We start from the raw sequence: 22,265 nt of genomic DNA, 5'->3' as shown, positions 1-22,265 counted from the left end.
TATTCTGGTTAGAGCCAGTTTGCACTGTTCTGTGAAGGGGGTAGTACACAGCGTTGCAAGAGATCTTCAGTTTCTTGGCAATTTCTCGCATGGAATAGACTTCATTTCTCAGAACAAAAATAGATTGATGAATTTCAGAAGAATGTTTCTAGACATTTTGAGCCTGTAATCGAACCCACAAATGCTGATGCTCCAGATACTCAACTAGTCTAAAGAAGGCCAGTTTTATTGCTTCTTTAATCAGCACAAATGTTTTCAGCTGTGCTAACATAATTGCAAAAGGGTTTTATAATGATCGATTAGCCTTTTAAAATGATAAACTTGGATTAGCGAACACAACATGCCATTGGAACACAGGAGTGATGGTTGCTGATAATGGGCCTCTGTACACCTATGTAGATATTCCATTAAAAAAATCTGCCATTTCCAGCTACAATAGTCATTTACAACATTAACAATGTCTACACTGTATTTCTGATCAATTTGATGTTATTTTAATGGACAAAAAATGTGAACGGTAGTGTTTGTAATTTTGGAACGGTAGTGTATGTAAAACTATATCGAATGATGTCGGGTTCATGTTCTCTCTTCTTGACAGGGCCTGGGTTGTCTGCCTTGTTGTTGACATTGGAAGCAGCAGTAGATGAAGAGGGAACTGCACGTATTAAAAACTTGTCCATGATTTTACTCTGACAGCTAAACTACATGAGTTAAATGACAGCTAACAATCCACATGTGCAATGCCTGCAGAACACATCTGAATAGTTAGCTATCAATCGAGATAGCTGTCAGAAGAAGATCTGTATTACCTGATTGGACATGTCACATTTAAAACAAAACGATGTTGCAGTGACATTTTTATTGGATCAGTGTGTGTACGTGTCGAGAAATCTGTCATTTCATTGGATCTGTGTGTGTGCGGGGTGGGGTCAGTGTGTGTGTGCAGTGCGAAAACCCTCCAAGTCCAAATGTAACAAGCCATTTCAACACTGCTGACGCACTGTACATGTAAAGTCAGCAACAATAAGCGGTGAGGCCGTATCCTTTCAAAATAAAAGTTTCAGTGTGGCGGTTACCTTTCAAAATATTTTTTTATTACATGTTTTATATTCTTGCAAAGTTCCCATAACCCCTTAAAATCCTACCGACCCCCCAGTTGAGAATCCCTGGCCTATACAGTACAAACACAATATATAACTGACTTTTTAGGCTTTTTATCTCACAAAATGTCTGGATGCAATATTTTACCCAGGAATATTCTACATTGAAATCTGTTACTCTTGTTATTTGAAATGCATCTGTGGATCTTTTCTGCTGACAACATTGAAAATGTATCTTTGTCTTTAATGCAGGGTTTGACGTAAAAGTCAGAAGCTATTGAGTGGAATGGTTAGTTTCTATGATATAGTGGAATGTTTTTTCTGCTGGAGTATCCTTAGTTACTCTCTGAATGGCCTCTCTCCCGTGTGGACCTTCAGGTGAATCTTCAGATGGTGCTGGTGGGAGAATCTCTTCTCACACTGGGGACAGCTGTAGGGTTTCTCTCCTGTGTGGACCCTCTGGTGCCGCTTCAGGTCACCAGTCTGAGCGAAGCGCATGTGACACTGGGTACAGCTGAATGGTTTCACCCCTGTATGTACCCTTTGGTGCCTCTTCAGGCTGCTAGCCTGGGCGAAGTGCATGTGACACTGGGTACAGCTGAAGGGTTTCACACCTGTGTGGACCCTCTGGTGGACCTCCACCTTCCGGGGGCAGGTGAAGCCTTTGTTACAGAACATGCAGGGGAACCATTTTTCTTTACGGTCAGCTGATGTTGCTCCCCCTCCTCGAGCGTTGGCCCTTTGGTCCTTCGAGTTCAATAACTGATTGAAAAGGACACAGCTGTGTGAATTGGAAGGCCCAATCGATGTGGACAATGGGCCCCGATCCTTGAGCGTGTGTAAAGGGGAGTGAGTGGCAACATTTTGATTATTCTCTAAGCTGTCCCTGTAATCTAAGAAATCTCTGCCCTGTGAGTGTCCTTCTCCTAAGTGAGTCTCGTCTATATTCCATGTCAGAGGAGCTTTGCCCTCCACTTTCACAGTCACCTCATTTACGATAAGACCATCCACTTTCTTATCTAGGCACCCTTCAGAGTACACACGACTACTGTACCGGTTCCGGTCCCCTCTAGACAGATCAGTCTGCGTCTCTAAACCCAAGGGCATGTTGCCAGGGTCCATCTCTGTAGAGTAAGAACAAAACGAATCATTGCCAGTCTCTAACGCGTCACCTGAGTCCCGATGGGAATGAACCATCCTAGGGCTAGGGTTACCGTAAAGTAAATACTCTGAGCTGGGAGCAGGAGGACAGCGCAGTTGCTCCAGCCCCAGTCTCTCTGGGTCTGATCTGTGGTCAGATCCTTTGTGTAAGAGCCCGAGTGTTACAGTTAAAGTCTCTGCTTTGAGGACGGCGTTTGGCGTTCCACTGACCTCCGTGATGCTGCGTCGGGTCCTGGCCTGGGGCACAGTGGCGGTGGCGAGGTCCTCCGTGGCTACAGGGGGCGTCACTCCCGCCGCTGCTCCAGTCTCGATATCTCTGCTGTGTCGTGGGTCCTCCTCTCTTTCAGACTCCTTCTGCTTGACCCCAGGACCTGCAGCCTCTGCATCTGCTGACTGACACAAGAAGAGAGGAGGTTATTATCGGTATATGAGTTGAATTGGATAACAAAGTCTCACAAGCTCCCTATGAAAGATAAATAAGAATGTACATGTAAGCAAGTGAATAGTTGAGGGGAGCCTTTCTGAAATAAATGGGCCACATTTAATGTACTGTAATTTTTTCTATGTTACACTATCACACTAACCTCTATCACGATAACATGCTGGGTTGAGGTTCCACTCCCCTCATCTATCGCTATGGGTTGGTCATCTCTCCACGCGTTGTGTTCCGCTGGCTTCACAAAGCTCCTGTGGCCTTCAGTGAGATGTCCTTCATCTAAGAGAGTGATTGGGGGAAAGAGGGTGGTTAAGGTAAGTACTACTGTCAATGTTCAACGCTATATTGTACACTATTGACACCGTCTACAATTGGTAAGGATGTAAGCAGGGCTAGACTACCACATCCGGGGGACCTGGGGCACCTACAGTGGGCTCTGAAATTACTGGCACCCTTGATAAAGATGAGCAAAAATGACTGTTTAAAATAAATCATTCAAATACTGAGCTACATTGTATGCAACAAAAAAAAGGAATTTATATTTTATACTAATACAATTGCTCAGAGAACGATGTTTTGTTTAACATCCCTGTTTTCAATGCCTTTCAATACTTTACCTTGCGAGGACAATGGCACGGACACTTTTTCAAAAATGTTTTATGAGTTGGAGAACACATTGGGAGGAATCTTACACCATTCCTACATACAGAATCCTTCCAGATCCTTGATATCCTTCATTTGCGCTTATGGACTGCCCTCTTCAATTCAAACCATAGGCTTTCAATGGGTTTCAAATCCAGAGACTGAGATGGCCATTGCAAAATTTTGATTTTGTGACCAATTAAACATTTATTTGTGGATTTTGATGTGTGCTGGATGACCCACTTGCCGCCAAGTTTCCGCCTCCTGGCAGAGGCAACCGGGTTTTTGGCTGAAATCCTGGTACTGGGTCATGATGCCGTTGATATTAACAAGGGCCCCAGGACCAGTGGAAGCAAAATAGCCCCATAACATCAAAGATGCATTTCATAAATATTACAGAAGTGTATAAATAAGACATATGAAACACGTCTGTCAAACCAAAATGAGGACATAGCAAGTTTTCATTAGTCATTGGGTACATCGTACGAAAAACAGAGTCATCTTAAATAGGCACATAATTCATGTTCAAATTCACAACATAAATAGGCATTTCATCATTAAGTCCTTTAGGAAATAATATCTGGAGGGTGAAAATCCAAAAACATTCTCTTTAATAAGACTATTATTAATATCTCCTCCCCTGTCTGATATCTTAACTTTCTCTATGCCACAAAATCTAAAGGTAGTGACCTAAAGCATGACATTTCTACCTTTAATGCTGTTATGTTATGTTGTGAATTTGTTGTGAATTTGAACATGAATGATGTGCCTATTTAAGATGACTCTGTTTTTCGTACGATGTACCCAATGACTAATGATAACTTGCTATGTCCTCATTTTGGTTTGACAGACGTGTTTCATACGTCTTATTTATACACTTTTATAATATTTATGAAATGCATATTGTTATATTTGGTAGCACTTATTTGTTTTTCCTTTGCCTCCAACCCTATTCGATGTGTGGAACGGATGTGGGTGGGGCCAGGTCTACATAAGGGTGCACATTGTTTTTAAATCACAAAAGCTCTGACGAAGGCCGTGAGGCCGATACGTAAGCTTATTAAATATCAGTGATACTATCAAGAGCAGTGTGCGGTTTCCTTTTTCCTTCATCTTGTTCAATTGTTACCATGCACCTGCAAATTAGATTGCTCAGATGTGCAGAGCACATAGAATAAAAAATGTTTTACCAGATATTGTACATCACGATCAGACAGGTTTTTTACATGGACAATATATTGGAGATAGTATACGACAATTACTTGAAAGTATTGAACATTATGAAACATCAAAGACATCAGGCCTGGTCTTCATAGCAGATTTTGAAAAGGCGTTTGACAAAGTACGACTAGAATTTATATATAAATGCCTGGATTACTTTAATTTTGGTGAATATCTTATACAATGGGTTAAAGTTATGTACAGCAACCCCAGATGTAAAATAGTAAATAATGGTTACTTCTCAGAAAGTATTTATCTTTTAAGAGGAGCAAAACAAGGCTGACTTGTCTCCATATCTATATACTACAGTATCCCTGCAGCACTTCCCTTCCCTATTTTTTCTACACATTTACTCATGTTCTTATGTTGATTCAATTTAAGTCCAGGTTACATTTTGTAACATGCAATATCAAGAGTAATGCAGCATCTCCTGATAAATGAGTGAGTGAATGCATGTGTTTATGTACATAATGCATATACTTAAACGCAGACTCTGTGATATGACGTGATCACAAACAGTAGTGTGAACCACCCTCCAATATCTCACTTTTCATTACATTATCTACACCTACTGTTAGTGTCATGTTGGTTAATCTAATCTGCAAAGAACGTGTGCTTGCCATATCATCCTGGGCACAGTGAGACACACAGATGCGCTACATACACTAGCACTCCCAAGAGCGAAGAGACCAGCTGTGCCTGGACTTTGCAATCTCCTTCTTCAAGTCCCCCTTCCGACACTGGCTGCCTATCGAGGGCAAGTGACGGGCAGAACCACCCATAGCACCCACCTCCTCTCTATCCCACATGACAGAAGAGATATAGCAAAAGAAAAATCACCCATAACCTATTTCTGCCAACTCGGAGGAGTCTCATTCATACTTTTGTTTTCTCAACTAAATGGTGTTTTATTGTTTATGTTTCGATGTTAGCCTATACCCATATATTTCAGTCTATAACTGCCATGTGGGACTATTAAATAAAATAAACAAGTTCACGACACATCTGTTCCACAAAAATAGAAACCTTTTACATTTTTCTATAATTATTGCCAGGTTGGTTTTCACAGGCTGTTCATTGAATTAATCAATTAGGTTAATTCATTGTTGTGAATCCCTTTTAGGTATTTGTGATTTCAACATTATTCAACTGTTTGTTATGTCTTGTATTATGTACAACCACAATGGCACTACTGTAGCACTGAGCTATGCCTATGCCATGTGGTGGAGGAAGGGAGACAGGAAAATAATAATAATAACATGACTAATGAAAGCATACTTTAGTGTAAGACAAGACAAAGGGAGGGAAGCTCAAAATAAAAACATGCCAGCCAGATGAGCCAGTGTATTGAACTGAATTGCACATGAATGAATTGACAATAGCTGCATAAGAGCTCAAGAATCTGGTTAGAAGTTGCTAAAATAATTTGCTCTTAATTGACCTTCCTGATAAAATCCAAAACTGCACGATAGCTAGCTACGTACTTAATTATTCAGGGGAAGTATTGAATACTACTATTCAAAAACTGACCAAGACCCAATTCTGGGTAACACATCTCAACACATGCGTACATGGGAACGGGACGACAGGCTCCGCAGCCTTGGCCATTTGCTAAATGTACCTCTTGCCATTCCTCTGTATCGGTCGAGGAACTTGACACTATTCGGACTGGCGGGGACGCGCTCTCGCGTTGTCCTCTCTGCGCGCTCCCGTGCCACCTTCAGTTCTAGTTGCTGTAGTTTCCTCCGCAATGTCCTGGTTTCTTTCTGGCTTTGAGTTATTTCCAAACGAAACACTGCATAGTCGTCGTCTACGAGTTTACAGATTTCTGCAACGGCTGCATTCGCTAACACCTCCATGATGGAGGCTATTTGAGTGTGAAAAACCATAACGTTGCAGTTAGCCATTGTTAGCTAATGTTAACCAGATAACATCTATCAACCAAGTTCTGTCTCCAACGCGAATTAAACACTACCTAGGGTAAGTATGTGATGCTGTGCAGGTAAATTAGTCATATTTTGAGTTCCAGGGTAATAATAATTGTCTACACAACAACAATAAAAACGCTAACGTAGAAACTGTTCTTAGTCACTGTTCACTTCCGTTTACACTGAAGAGAAATTATCTTATTGGTTGGCGTCATAGTCCAAAGGGTGTGGTTCAATGAAAAAGTATGCGCTCTATTCTTTTAAATACGGTACTGCTTATCACATCAAATCTCCTATGATCTGTATCTTTCATGCTGAGAGACTTCTTTAGAAATAATAGAGTAGAAAATAATGAGTTAATTCCATTTACATCACCTCAGTATTTGATTTATTATGAATCCCCATTGGCAGCAGCCACTCTTCCTGGGGTCTGGCAAAATTAAGGCAGTTATATAATTTTAAAAACATTACAATACATTCAAAACAGATTTCACAACACACTAAGTGTGTGCCCTCAGGCCCCTACTCCACTACTACATATCTACAACACGAAATCCACGTGTACAGTGCAGTGCATATGTTATCATGTGTGTATATGCATATGTTTGTGCCTATATTTGTGTTGGTTCACAGTCCCCATTGTTCCATAAGGTGGATTTATTTTATTATCTGTTTCTACTGCTTGTATCAGTTACCTGATGTGGAATAGAGTTCCATGTAGTCATGGCTCTGTGTAGTACTGTGCGCCTCCCATAGTCTGTTCTGGACTGTGAAGAGACCTCTGGCATGTCTTGTGGGGTATGCATGGGTGTCTGAGCTGTGTGCTTGTTGTTTAAAAGAGAGCTTGGTACTTTCCACATGTCAATCAATACCTCTCACAAATACAAGTAGGGATAAAGTCAATATCTCCTCCACTTTGAGCCAGGATAGATTGACATGCATAGTATTAATGGTTGCTCTCTGTGTACATCCAATGGCCATCCGTGCTGCTCTATTCTGAGCCAATTGCAATTTTCCTAAGTCTCTCTTTGTGGCACCTGACCACACGACTGAACAGTAGTCCAGGTGTGACTAAACAGTAGTCCAGGTGTGACTAAACTAGAGCCTGTAAGATAAATATTAAACTGTCCTTATTCTAGCATAGATTTACTGTCTCTCTAAACAGGTATTTACACAAGTACAGTACCAGTAAAAAGCTTACCTACTCATTCCAGGGTTTTTCTTAATTTATTGTAAAAATGTTCTACATTGTAGAATAATACTGAAGACATCAACTATGAAATAACACATATGGAATCATGTAGTGACCAAAAAGTGTGAAACAAATCAAAATAGCCACCCTTTGCCTTGACAGCTTTGCACACGCTTGGCATTCTCTCAACCAGCTTCACCTGGAATGCTTTTCCAACAGTCTTGAAGGAGTTCCCACGTATGCTGAGCACTTGTAATGATTTAACTATTCGAATGATATCCGGACAGTCGAACTACATGTGTTTTAAAAAAATACATGTATTTTTTTTACTTCAATGGAGACCTGCTCACGGGTGCGCTGTGCTCTGCTTGTTTCGTCAGAAGGGTGTAGAGGGGCGAGAGAGGAGCAGGGGCCGGTGTGTGTGACAGTCAATATGTGGCACAGAGGGAGTGCGAGAAAGTAGCCAAACCGACTTGCGCTAGTTAGACAAACTTGCTGCTGCCTTACATATCTATCATACCATCTGGTAGTGCCTGTCTTAATTGCATTAAAGAAGCTAGTTAGCTACAGTAGCCAGCTAGCTAGCTAGCAAAAGTAGCAAGGCTAATTAAGGCTATTTTGCTTTGCTCCCAATACTTGGCTACAACAACCCCATTAATATGAAACAGCCTACCTGTTGGTTGATCGTTGTAGACTACTCCTTCTCATTTAGACAATTAAATTCCGCAATTGCATTTTGCAACGATTAGAAATCTCCCATTTCACTTGCTACGCATGGAGCCTCTGAATGTAGCGCCACTTTGATTGACGACAATAAGAAAAAGCTTTACCTGTGCCTCTTTATGGGGTGCACTCATAAAAACTGTAATGGTCTATGCTTGTAGGCTATGTAGAAATGTCACACAGATAATTGTATTTAATTTGAGACGTAAGTCTTAGTTGTTAAAATAGGCCTATATGTTTCTCTCAAATGAATACTCTCCCAAGTAATTCAATACTAATGTCCATGGATATTTGAATAACAGTGCCCATCCCTAAATCAGTCCCTCCAATGATAAAAATAACCATGACATTCAGCACAGTCAATTTTGTATTTAACCTCAACAAAAAGGTCATACACACAAATACGTTGAAGTACAGTACTTTGATTGCACCACAGATGCATGTGACAATTATAATAACTTTTCTTACTGTGGTAACACTTTACTTTTTCTGTGAATCTGGTACCCTCACTTTGATAGAATACTTTTGAAAAGGTTCAACATTAGATTACGCACTGCTGCACTACTTGAATTGAGGCACTATTGTTTCCTCATTTATAAAACACCAGCATCATGGTTGTAAAGATGGGGAGAGGTCTGCCCATGATAAAGAGATGCTTAGCTTTTTTTGACACCACACACACCAAGTCATGCAGGGTCTAGAATATTATCTCTTATCTTGATTATTGTCCAATCATATGGTCAAGTGCTGCAAAGAAGGACATAGTTAAGCTGCAGCTGGCCCAGAACAGAGCAGCATGTTTTGCTCTTTGTAATCAGAGGCTAATATCAATAAGCCAGTCTCTCTGGTCTAAGAGTTGAGGAAAGACTGATGACTGCATCACTTCTTGTTTTTATAAAAAATATGAATGTGTTGGAAATTCCCAATTGCTTGCATAGTCAACTTACACAAACGCCACCAGGGGTCTTTTCACAGTCCCCAGGTTCAGAACCTATTCAAGGAAACTTACAGTATTGTACAGAGCCATGATTGCATGGAACACCATCTCAGTGCCAGTGAACAACAAACCTGGTTTAAAAAAAAAATAAAGCAACACCTCACACCTCTCCCCCATGTGACCTACTATTTTGGTGTATGTACTGACATCCACCAATCAGGCCTTTATGGTAGTGGCCAGATGAAAGCCACTCCTCAGCACATCTCCCCCATGTGACCTACTTTTTGTGTGTACGGTGCATTCAGAAAGTATTCAGACCCGTTAACTTTTTCCATGATGGAGGCCACTGTGTTCTTGGGGACCTTCCATTTTGCAGAATTTCTTTGGTACCATTCCCCAGATCTGTGCCTTGACACAATCCTATCTCGGCGCTCTACGGACAATTCCTTCGACCTCATGGCTTGGTTTTTGATCTGACATGCACTGTCAACTGTGGGACCTTTTACAGTGCCTTGCGAAAGTATTCGGCCCCCTTGAACTTTGCGACCTTTTGCCAAATTTCAGGCTTCAAACCTAAAGATATAAAAATATTTTTTGTGAAGAATCAACAACAAGTGGGACACAATCATGAAGTGGAACGACATTTATTGGATATTTCAAACTTTTTTAACAAATCAAAAACTAAAAAATTGGGCGTGCAAAATTATTCAGCCCCCTTAAGTTAATACTTTGTAGCGCCACCTTTTGCTGCGATTACAGCTGTAAGTCGCTTGGGGTATGTCTATCAGTTTTGCACATCGAGAGACTGAATTTTTTTCCCTTTCCTCCTTGCAAAACAGCTCGAGCTCAGTGAGGTTGGATGGAGAGCATTTGTGAACAGCAGTTTTCAGTTCTTTCCACAGATTCTCGATTGGATTCAGGTCTGGACTTTGACTTGGCCATTCTAACACCTGGATATGTTTCTTTTTGAACCATTCCATTGTAGATTTTGCTTTATGTTTTGGATCATTCTCTTGTTGGAAGACAAATCTCCGTCCCAGTCTCAGGTCTTTTGCAGACTCCATCAGGTTTTCTTCCAGAATGGTCCTGTATTTGGCTCCATCCATCTTCCCATCAATTTTAACCATCTTCCCTGTCCCTGCTGAAGAAAAGCAGGCCCAAACCATGATGCTGCCACCACCATGTTTGACAGTGGGGATGGTGTGTTCAGCTGTGTTGCTTTTACGCCAAACATAACGTTTTGCATTGTTGCCAAAAAGTTCAATTTTGGTTTCATCTGACCAGAGCACCTTCTTCCACATGTTTGGTGTGTCTCCCAGGTGGCTTGTGGCAAACTTTAAACGACACTTTTTATGGATATCTTTAAGAAATGGCTTTCTTCTTGCCACTCTTCCATAAAGGCCAGATTTGTGCAATATACGACTGATTGTTGTCCTATGGACAGAGTCTCCCACCTCAGCTGTAGATCTCTGCAGTTCATCCAGAGTGATCATGGGCCTCTTGGCTGCATCTCTGATCAGTCTTCTCCTTGTATGAGCTGAAAGTTTAGAGGGACGGCCAGGTCTTGGTAGATTTGCAGTGGTCTGATACTCCTTCCATTTCAATATTATCGCTTGCACAGTGCTCCTTGGGATGTTTAAAGCTTGGGAAATCTTTTTGCATCCAAATCCGGCTTTAAACTTCTTCACAACAGTATCTCGGACCTGCCTGGTGTGTTCCTTGTTCTTCATGATGCTCTCTGCGCTTTTAACGGACCTCTGAGACTATCACAGTGCAGGTGCATTTATACGGAGACTTGATTACACACAGGTGGATTGTATTTATCATCATTAGTCATTTAGGTCAACATTGGATCATTCAGAGATCCTCACTGAACTTCTGGAGAGAGTTTGCTGCACTGAAAGTAAAGGGGCTGAATAATTTTGCACGCCCAATTTTTCAGTTTTTGATTTGTTAAAAAAGTTTGAAATATCCAATAAATGTCGTTCCACTTCATGATTGTGTCCCACTTGTTGTTGATTCTTCACAACTTCACAAAAAAAATACAGTTTTATATCTTTATGTTTGAAGCCTGAAATGTGGCAAAAGGTCGCAAAGTTCAAGGGGGCCAAATACTTTCGCAAGGCACTGTATATAGACCGGTGTGTGCCTTTCCAAATAATGTCCAATCAATTGAATTTTCCACAGGTGAACTCCAATCAAGTTGTATCAATGGAAACAGGATGCTCCTGAGCTCAAATTTCAAAACAAAGGGTCTAAATACTTATTTACATAAGGTATGTTTTTTCTTTTTAAGAAATGTGCAAAAATGTAAAAAGTATTTAGCTGGGAAATTGTTTATTGAATCCATTTGAGAATAAGGTTGTAACGTAACAAAATGTGGAAAAGGTCAAGGGGTCTGAATGCTTTCCGAAGGCACTATATGTACTGACATCCACCAATCAGGCCTTTATGTTAGTGGCCAGACGGAAGCCACGCCTGGTACTGTATGTACAACTGATAATGCAAACAATCATGCACACTACATTTTTTGTCTAATTTATTTTTCATTATGTGTCAGACCCCAGTAATGCCAACTGTCACCAATGGCATCGGCTAATGGGGATCCTAATCAAATCAAACAGGAAAGGGTTGTCAGACTCCATCCCACCAACCATCAGTATACTAATTATTTCCTCAGTTCACCTCATCATGCAGTTCCCTACTACATCCAAAACCAACAGAATTAACTACAAACTAGCACTACATGGAAGGATGTGGACTGTAGTGTGAGGGGATGAGAGGCTCGCCTCATAGGAGACTGTTGCCGATTACTGCCCAGGTGTGGTGGTCTTTCAGGCACTTATTGCTGCCGATGCATCACCCAGGTGGTGGATGTTCCAGCCTACCTACAGAGGAGGAGGAGGTGTGTACTGCAGAGACAGATGTGCCTGATAAAGCTCCGGGCCTGTCTGACTGATGTCTCCCTGTACCATCAACGCAGATTCCAGTCAAGCTACTCCTTTACTGAACTGCATTGTCATCTAGCTGTGACCCTCTTCCATGAACTGCCAGCTCCCTGAATTTGTTTTAGTTTGTTTTTTAAAAGTGGTAGGTTCTGTATGAAAAGTGCTATATGAAATAAATATATTTTTATTACATATCAATGGGCTGTGTGCATTTTCTGCTGGTATATCCTGAGGTAGCTCCTGCTCAGCTGGTTTCTCTGTGGGTTCAGGAAGAGGTGTAGTCTGGTTGTCCCCCATGACCATGGTCCCCTCAGGGTTCCCCTGACCCTCCACACACCCCTCCTCCTGGAAGAGAGCGGTGATACAGATTACACAGACATAAACACACTTTCAACATGGCGTGTTTACCCACCCCCACTATGTTAGTCCTATCTATCTAGTCCTATACTGTAGTTACAGAATGACATTATGGTCGACATATGTGGGTAAATATGAGTCAGCTATGATAAGTGAGAATTCCTCAGACAAACGCGACTGAACTATTTTGATGTGTGTGTAGATATTTCAGTAAGTATGGTAAACTGCTGATGTGTATGCAGAATAAGGTGAGATCAGATGGAACGCATATTAAAGGGAGTCTCATATAAAGTCTTAATGAAAAGTCCCATTGTGTTTATTAAACATATTTAAATACACCACATGAAAACCACACAAAAAATATTAATAAAAAATAAATCAGCATGAACTTGATGAACTGCATTCATTTTCTCATTAAGTTTGAGGGTAAATAATAAAATGAATGTGAACATCATATAGCCTACACAGTACAAACACTATGTAACAGACTTTTTAGGCTCATACAATGTCTGAATGCAATATTTTACCCAGGAATATTCAACACTGAAATATGCTACTATTGTTATTTCAAATGCATCGGTGGCTCTTTTCTGCTGACAATGAAAATGAATCTGTCTTTAATGCATGATTTGATCTAAACATCAGAAGCTATCAAGAGGAATGGTTACTTTCCATGTTATAGAGTGGGATGGTTTTTCTGCTGGTGTATCCTGAGGTAGCTCCTCTCTGAGAACCTCTTCCCGCATTGTGTACAGGCGAACGGCCTTTCTCCCATGTGGACCTTCAGGTGCATCTTCAGCTGGTCCTGGCGGGTGAACCTCTTCTCACACTGGAGGCAGCTGTAGGGTTTCTCTCCTGTGTGGACCCTCTGGTGCCTCTTCAGGTCACCAGCCTGGGCGAAGCGCATGTGACACTGGGTACAGCTAAACGGTTTCTCCCCTGTGTGGACTCTCTGGTGTCTCTTCAGGCTGAACGAGTGAGAGAAACTGGCTCGGCACAGGTGGCAGCCAAATTGTTTCTCCCCCGTGTGCACCCTCTGGTGGATCTCTACCTGTTTGGAGAAACTGAAGACTTTCCCACAGAACGAACACGGGAAGCGCTTCTCTATGGCGATATCACCTTTACTGATTCCATCTCTACTATTTTCATTTGTCACTGAGCTCGTATAGCCATTTAGTGTTGAGGCACTGGCATTGTCTGAGTTCTGGTTTAACATTAGGAGAGTTTGAGGAGGACGAAGGCCAGGGAGTGTCTGTGTTGTCACAGGGTCCATGTTCCAGTTGATAGATCCTATAGAAGGCAGGCTGAAGGCAGCACCTGTTGGGGGGTTAACCTGAGTTGCCATCAGTCTCTCTGAATCACAACTATAGGAGCAGGATGGAGCATTGCTAGCGAAGTCTGTATCTGTTCGCTCTCGCTGCATACTTACATCACCTCGTCCCCGCGGACCAAATCTACGCCTTACACTAGTCTCAGCCAGTCTGTTGTCTTGGAGACTAAGTTTGGATGTTGTTTTGTGTTCCACTGTCGGTTTCTGGTTGAGGTTAACAGTGTTGCTCCACAGCCCAGAGTTGAGGACGCTGTCCCAGCCACTGACCTCCACTATGTCGCTTCTGGTCCTGGCCTGCTCAGTGATGTTGTCCCCTGGGCCCTTGGCTGCACCCATCTGGGTCTGGGAATCCAAGCTGGCCGCCCAGTCTCCTCTGTTAGCCTCCAGCCAACCACCTACATGAAAAGGTTAGAAAATAGACTTTACAACCATGGCAGAGAAAATGCTATATATTTAGTTTTTTTTTATCAATTACCTGATCAAGTTCATACATTGTGTTTAAAAAAATGTAAACTTAAGTTGTATTAATTTAATTTTAAGAAGGAAGAATAAATAATAGCAAGGTGCATCACTATTCCCATTGCAGGTAGCCTAGTGGTTAGAGCGTTGAGCCAGTAACCGAAAGGTGACAAGGTAAAAATCTGTCGTTCTGCCCCTGAGCAAGGCAGACGTGGATGTCGATTTAAGGCAGCCTCCACATCTCTCTGATTCAGTCAGTTGAATGCCTTCAACTGATAAGTCTATTCCGCATTTAACCCAACCCCTCTGAATCTGAGAGATGGGGGTTGGGGGGGGGCTGCCTTAATCGAAGATGTGGATGCTATTATTTATTCTTCATTCATAAAATTAAATCGATACAACTTATGTTTACATAAAACACACTTTATAAAAGTATGAACTTTCCCTTTTATTATGTACACTACATGACCAAAAGTATGTGGACACCTGCTCGTAAACATCTCATTCCAAAATCATGGGCAATTAATATGGAGCTGGTCCCCCATCCCCCTCCTCCACTCTTCTGGGAAGGCTTTCCTCTAGGGGATTTTTTTATATTTGATTTATTATTTTAAAAAATAATAATTAAATCGGCCAATGTTGGGCGATTAGGCCTGGTTTGCAGTCGGCGTTCCAATTCATCCCAAAGGTGTTCGATGGGGTTGAGGTCAGGGCTACACTGTACAGTTGAAGTCGGAAGTTTACATACACCTTAGCCAAATACAATTAAACCCAGTTGTTCACAACTCCTAACATTTAATTCTAGTAAAAATTCCCTGTCTATGGTCAGTTAGGATCACCACTTTATTTTAAGAATGTGAATTGTCAGAATAATAGTAGAGATTTATTTCAGCTTGTATTCCTTTCATCACATTCCCAGTGCGTCAGAAGTTTACATACACTCAAATAGTATTTGGAAGCATTGCCTTAAACAATTTAAACTTGGGTCAAACGTTTCAGGTAGCCTTCCACAAGCCTCCCACAATAAGTTGGTGAATTTTGGCCCATTCCTCCTGACAGAGCTCGTGTAACCGAGTCAGGTTTGTAGGCCTCCTTGCTCACACACACTTTCTCAGTTCTGCCCACAAATTTTCTACAGGATTGAGGTCAGGGCTTTGTGATGGCCACTCCAATACCTTGACTTTGTTGTCCTTAAGCCATTTTGCAACAACTTTGGAAGTATGCTTGGGGTCATTGTCTATTTGGAAGACCCATTTGCGACCAAGCTTTAACTTCCAGACTGATGTCAATATATGTCAATATTTGATGTCAATGATGTCAATATATCCACATAATTTTCCTACCTCATGATGCCATCTATTTTGTGAAGTGCACCAGTCCCTCCTGCAGCAAAGCACCATCACAACATGATGCTGCCACCCCCGTGCTTCACGGTTGAGATGGTGTTCTTCGGCTTGCAAGCCTTCCCCTATTTCATCCAAACGTAACGATGGTCATTATGGCCGAACAGTTCTATTTTTGTTTCATCAGATCAGAGGAGACTTCTCCAACAAGTACGATCTTTATCCCCAAGTGCAGTTGCAAACCGTAGTCTGGCTTTTTTTATGGCGGTTTTGGAGCAGTGGCTTCTTCCTTGCTGAGCGGCCTTTCAGGTTATGTCGAAATAGGACTCCTTTTACTGTGGGATATAGATACTTTTGTACCTGTGTTACGCACGCCTCTATGAAGAGGGAACGCAACACCCTGCTACAACTAAACTCTCCGTGAAGTGAAAAAGGTATGGACTGTAGGTGCAAGTAAGGATGATAACAGGCAGAATGTGGTACCGTTTTACAAGGACTTTATTCCTTTACACGGTAATATGGGGAAAAGGGGCTGGACGGAACCAAAGCAAAGAAAGTAAATCTCAAAGCCCCCTCTCCTATCTTACCTGCCTACCCACTACTTACCTAATTTAGCACCACCTGGTGCCCTAACCAAAATACAGGGGGTGGTCCGCCCAGGTCTTACCTAGTGTGCCTAGACAATGAATATACTACGGGTATATGTATGCCCGCGGGCCTCTTGCCTAAGCACTCCCAAGGTGCCTTCCCCTTCCCCCCGGGAACAAATGAAACAGAATATTAAACAATTTCACAAACAAACTAAGCAAACAAAGGACATCAACTAAGCTCTACCTGAGCAACAAAACATACCAACTTCCTAGCAAAATCTCTCTGCAATGACCTCCCAGCAAATCTCCCTCCCCTGAACAGAACACTGGCTTTTATATAGCTTCAGAATGAATGTGTAACTGGAGACAGCTGTGTCTTGACGAGGGGGCGGGGTCAGCTCTCCAATTAGCCCTGGAGTTGACCAATCAGCTGCTTGAGGGATTTCAGGAAGCCATTTCCTGAAATAAACACATGCAAATACACAAACTACAACACATAATCTGGGAAACGTAACACCTGTTTCCTCCAGCATCTTCACAAGGTCCTTTGCTGTTGTTCTGGGAGTGATTTACACTTCGCACCAAAGTACATTCCTCTCTAGGAGACAGAACGCGTCTCCTTCTTGAGCTGTATGACAGCTGCGTGGTCCCATGGTGTTAATACTTGCATACTATTGTTTGTACAGATGAATGTGGTACCTTCAGGCTTTGCTTCCAAGGTACCTTCATTGCTCCCAAGGATAAACCAGACTTGTAGAGGTCTACAATTTTTTTTCTGAGGTCTTTGCTGATTTCTTTTGATGTTCCCATGATGTCAAGCAAAGAGGCACTGGCTTTGAAGGTAGGCCTTGAAATACATCCACAGGTACACCTCCAGTTGACTCAAAATCAGAAGCTTCTAAAGCCATGACATGATTTTCTGGAATTTTCCAAGGTGTTTAAAGGCACAGTCAACTTAATGTTTGTAAACTTCTGACCCACTGGAATTGTGATACAGTGAATTATAAGTGAAGTAATTTGTCTGTAAAAAATTGTTGGAAAAATTACTTGTCATAAACAAAGTTGATGTCCTAAACGACTTGCCAAAACTATAGTTTGTTAACAAGAAATTTGTGGAATGGTTGAAAAACGAGTTTGACTCCAACCTATGTAAACTTCCGACTTCAACTGTATGTGCAGGCCAGTCAAGTTCTTCCACACGATCGAGGAACCATTTCTGTATAAACCTCGCTTTGTGCACTGGGCATTGTCATGCTGAAAAAGGAAATGAAATTCCCCAAACTGTTGCCACAATGTTGAATGCTCAGAATCGTTTAGAATGTCATTGTATGCTGTAGCGTTACGATTTCCCTTCTCTGGAACTAATAGGCCTAGCCCGAACCATGAAAAACACCCCCAGACCATTATTACTCCTGCACCAAACGTTACACTTGGCACTATGCATAATCCAATGGTGGCGAGCTTTACACCACTCCAGCCGACGCTTGGCATTGCGCCTGGTGATCTTAGGTCAGCCACGGGTGTGGTTGAAATAGCAAAAATCCTCACATACACTATACATACACAAAAGTATGTCGCCCTTACCTTGCTCCCCCATCTTTAGTCCACTCAGCAGGTCAATGCTCTCTGGTCCGTCTTCTATTGTCTCCTCTTTCACCAGCAGCAGATCAGGCTTCCCATCCTCCATGTTGTTTACTGACTGCAAGAAATAAGGTTGGGTTTAGTTGACACTATTTGGGTTGGAATTGGATCTTTCAAAGGCATGTCAAGACCAGGGCTGGTATCCAGAAAGTGTCTCATAGTAGGAGTGCCAATCTAGGGTGGCGCATCGGTCTTAGGCACTGCATTGCAGTGCTAGAGGTATTACTACAGACCCTGGTTCGATCCTGGGCTGTATCACAACCAGCTGTGATCGGGAGGGTGGCGCATAATTGGCCAGGGTCGTCTGGGTTTGGCCGTCATTGTAAATAAGAATTTGTTCTTAACTGACTTGCCTAGTTGAATAAAGGATCTGTCCATATAATTTTTATTAATTATGATCTACAAGGCAAAACTGATCTTAGATCAACACTCCTCTGACCTAGTACCATTCAAACAGTAGTTCAGTGGGCTCACCTCAGTGAGACTGTGTGTGGTCCTGTTCTTCTCAGCTGGTTGCTCTGTGGGTTCAGGAGGTGTAGTCTGGTTGTCCTTCATGACGATGGTCCCCTCACGGTTCCCCAGACCCTCCTCACAGCCCTCCTCCTTCACCAGCAGCACCTCCAGACCCTCCTCCTCCTGGAAGAGACAGGAGATACAGACATACACTTGAAAAATTAGGAATAAAACAAGGGGGGTCAATGCAAATAGTCTGGGTAGCCTTTTGGTCCCAGACTTGGCTCTCCTGTATCACTTGTCCTGAGGTAGCAGAGAGAACAGTCTGACTTGGGTAGCCTTCATCTGACACCGCCTGGTATAGAGGTCCTGGATGTCAGGGAGCTCGCCCCCAGTGATGTACTGGGCTGTACGCACTACCCTCTGTAGCACCTTGCGTCTTGCTGCCGAGCAGTTTCCATACCAAGCCGTGATACAACCAGTCACGATGCGCTCGGTGGTGCAGCTGCATAACTTTTTGAGGATCTGAGGACCCATTCAAAATCTTTTCAGTCTCCTGAGGGGAAATAGGTGTGGTCGTGCCTTCCTCACAACTGTGTTAGTGTGTTTGGACACCAAGGAACTTCAAGCTTTCAACCTTCTTTACTACAGCCTTGTTAATACGAATGGGGTGTGCTCGGCTCTCCTTTTCCTGTAGTCCACGATCAGCTCCTTTGTCTTGCTCACATTGAGGGAGAAGTTTTTGCCCTGGCACCACACTGTCAGGTCTCTAACAACCTCCCTATAGGTGTGGTACTCATTGCGCGGTCCGGTCCGCAGGCCCCTTAATTTGCAGCTTGCGGTGATTTTCCATTCATAATACATAATATTGATACAATTTCAATTCAATGTGTTTAATGCGGGCCTGAATCACTTAATTGAAATATATATATATATATATATATAAGTTCCCTGGACGGCAGATAGATGGCAGTATAGCGCAGCTGTTGAACAGAAAGGCCGAAATAGAAGGCAACTGCTCAGCTACAGTGATCGACACATTAGTTTGCTACTAGCTAATTTTGCAGTCTGGTTGACATGGATCAACTTATTGTAAAATAAACGTAAATCTATTGACAATGAAAATGAGGAAGAAGAGCTGGAGAATAATGTGACAGCTATTGAATGAACAACCACTGGAGAACCAGGTAAATCGGGAAGATGGCGGTGGGGAAATGCAGCTAGCTAACGTGGCTCCGGTGGCTTAGAGAAGGATACGGAATTGGATTCAAGAAAAACAAAGTTCCATATGAAATGGACAGAAGTATTTTTTTGTACTGCATGATGGAACTAGCTCAAAAGGCAGTCAATTGTTTTAAATTAGCAATTTTAGAACGACATTTGCAGTCACACCATGCCCACTTTGACAAAACATATCCGCCACAAAGCAACCTCAGAAACAACAAAATAGCACAACAGCAAATGATCGACAGAGAAAACGACAGAGGCAACATATGCGATTGCTTGGATACTCGCGAGAAACAAGGCGGCGGAGATTGTCAAAATGTTTTTTGGCCTCAGCCAAAATATTGTATGCTGGTTTCACAAACAAGGGAGCTATTTTAAAGCAAATTAAGGGACTGCAACTCTCAGACTCGACCATAAGACTCATATAAGACATCCGTAAGTAAGCAAGTGATTACTGACACATCAGTGGCGTCGTGTTTTAGTATTGCGCTTGACGAAAGCACTGATGTAAGTGGCATTGCCCAATTGTGTGTTTGGGTCCGCTTCCCTTAAAACAAGTCGTTCAGAGAGGAACTTATGTTTACTGCCCCTTCAGGGACAAACACGAGGAGAGGATATTCTGAAAGCCATTGTCACATTTTTTTGCTGATAATAATATTACTGGTCAAATCTGGCATCTGTGTGCAATGACGGCGCACCAATCATGCGAGGGAAGGAGAAGGGACTCAGAGGCCTGATGAGAAAGAGATGATATTCCCGAATTTGTTACGTTTCATTGTATCATTCATCGTGAAGCACTTGTGGCTAAACTCAAAGACTGACTTACAAAATGTGATGCAGCAAGTTGTGCGCATGGCGAACATTATTATTGCGAGGGCAGGGGCGAAAATTTGAAATCAACTTGAGGGGACAATTACATTAAATTTTCTCAAGAGCAATTCCTGAGGGGGACACCAAAAGTAGTGCTGTAACACAGCCTACGTTGTAATATGTTAAATGAATATTGAAGAACCATAATTACTACTACTGGATAATTGATAGGTACAGTAGTTAACTGAAGGGTTGTCCCAACTTGTTAAAATGTTTAAATCATTATAATACTACTACTAATAATAGTTATAGCAGTGTTCCTTATCAGTCCAGTATGTATGCAGGTATTTGTATTTACAACCAGCAATACCAAGCAAGGCCAGTAGGTGGTAATGGTACTGTACACTGTATGGGTGCAGGTTTCATAAATACAATGAACATGGTGAGATCTCATCTCAAAGAATCTCCATTGAGAACCATCACAAAGTTGGTCTCCGCACTGAACTGACCTTTTTTTATTTATCTTTTTCTTATTCATTTATATAGTCATTAATTATGTGCCACTGGTTTGAGTCTATTACAACATCTTTACAAGAACAAAATGCTCAGAATAAGTACAGTTCTAAAAGCAAAATAACTACTTCAATGAAAAACCCAAACAAATCAACCAAAATACTTAGTTATTGTTCAGTCAGAGTCTCAACTCTTCAAACAACAGCTATGGACAAGTATGTCACAAAGTATGCCATTTTAAATTAAATAAATAATTAGTAAGTGTACTGTCATGTATGAAAAACTACTTAACAAAATAACAAATATCATACTATACACCAGGGGTTCTCAAACAGGGTATGTGGACCCCTAGGGGACCCTGGTGTAATGGCAAGGGGTCCATGAAATAAAAGTGTAATGAATGTATTCAGCAGCACAAGGATTCCACTAACTTTACATATAATATAGAGGGGGTGGAGGTCCCTGAGGACCACTCAAAACCTTGCCTGCCTTTCCTCATAATATGGTGGCGTTCCAGTACTCAAAAAAGGTTGAGAACCACTGCTATACACACTACTGAACAAAAGAACCGAACATATGAGGGTTTCATTTGAGGGTTTCAATGGATCCAACAAATTGCTGGCAGATATTTTCCCTCAAGACTGTCCAGCCTGTCTTTATGTACATTACAGACAAAATTCTGATCAGCACCTCAACTTGGTCAACCAACCCCCGCACCTCCACTGGAAGCCTCCTGAGGACCTCTGCTGCCTCTCAACTACTGCTACAGGGGTATTTGTTTTGCGAAAGAGAGGCAACTGCACTGAAAGAGAATCTATGTTCAGCTCAGGGTACTGATCTAGAGACTCATCCAACTCCACCGTGAGAAGCACTCTTTCCAACTTTTGCAGAATGTTTAGACTGTCCTGGTCAAAACGGTCGCCAAACTGAACCTCCACACCATCCAACACTGATCCACTGCTTTGCCAGCAAATCGTCTTGAGTGCGTCTCAATGGATTCAATGGAGTCAATCAATGTTGTTGCTTTCTCATACAGTGCAAGGTATCTTTCGTCATTTCTGCTGTTTACCCCACGCGCTGGATAACTGGACACTGATTGGATTTAGCTGGTGTGCTGTTACAGTTACACAGTGGCGGTGGGTTTGGCAGTTTTGATGTGCTGTGAATTTTACAATGGCTTTTCTCCAGTTCCTAAATCCTGCACTAATGAAGGCAGCATCTGCTCTTTGGCCAAAAGATGGCTGGCTTGAAAAC

General features: G+C 42.1%; 3 protein-coding genes and 1 long non-coding RNA gene across 5 annotated transcripts in view; 1 reads left to right on the top strand and 3 right to left on the bottom strand.

The window, feature by feature from the left end:
- Positions 1–6,493, bottom strand: part of LOC110534675 — a 32,786-nt gene extending 26,293 nt beyond the window's left edge. For both annotated transcript variants that reach the window (XM_036934460.1, XM_036934461.1), the window contains exons 1-3: positions 6,182–6,493; positions 2,846–2,976; positions 2,472–2,654 (exon numbers count right to left, since the gene is read on the bottom strand). In XM_036934460.1, the coding sequence (XP_036790355.1) occupies positions 2,472–2,654; positions 2,846–2,976; positions 6,182–6,467 (600 nt within the window). In that variant the 5' untranslated portion in view covers positions 6,468–6,493. The remainder of the gene's footprint in view (positions 1–2,471; positions 2,655–2,845; positions 2,977–6,181) is intronic.
- The window catches only part of LOC110533183 (protein krueppel), a 260,240-nt gene that overhangs the window by 69,926 nt on the left and 168,049 nt on the right, over positions 1–22,265 (bottom strand). The window lies entirely within an intron of this gene.
- Positions 6,280–12,480, top strand: LOC110534734. Its single transcript, XR_002475161.2, has 2 exons — positions 6,280–6,540; positions 12,208–12,480. It is a non-coding gene; the product is annotated as an uncharacterized LOC110534734 (long non-coding RNA).
- The window catches only part of LOC110534612 (zinc finger protein 34-like), a 52,290-nt gene continuing 41,919 nt past the window's right edge, over positions 11,895–22,265 (bottom strand). The window contains exons 4-6 of the mRNA XM_021619526.2: positions 18,483–18,644; positions 17,952–18,066; positions 11,895–14,370 (exon numbers count right to left, since the gene is read on the bottom strand). Coding sequence (XP_021475201.2) covers positions 13,322–14,370; positions 17,952–18,066; positions 18,483–18,644 — 1,326 coding nt within the window. The 3' untranslated portion in view covers positions 11,895–13,321. The remainder of the gene's footprint in view (positions 14,371–17,951; positions 18,067–18,482; positions 18,645–22,265) is intronic.

Source organism: Oncorhynchus mykiss, chromosome 10 (assembly GCF_013265735.2).
Source record: "Oncorhynchus mykiss isolate Arlee chromosome 10, USDA_OmykA_1.1, whole genome shotgun sequence".
Lineage (NCBI taxonomy): Eukaryota > Metazoa > Chordata > Actinopteri > Salmoniformes > Salmonidae > Oncorhynchus > Oncorhynchus mykiss.
Note: the sequence above shows the minus strand (reverse complement) of the source record. Positions and strands in the feature narration are given on the sequence as shown.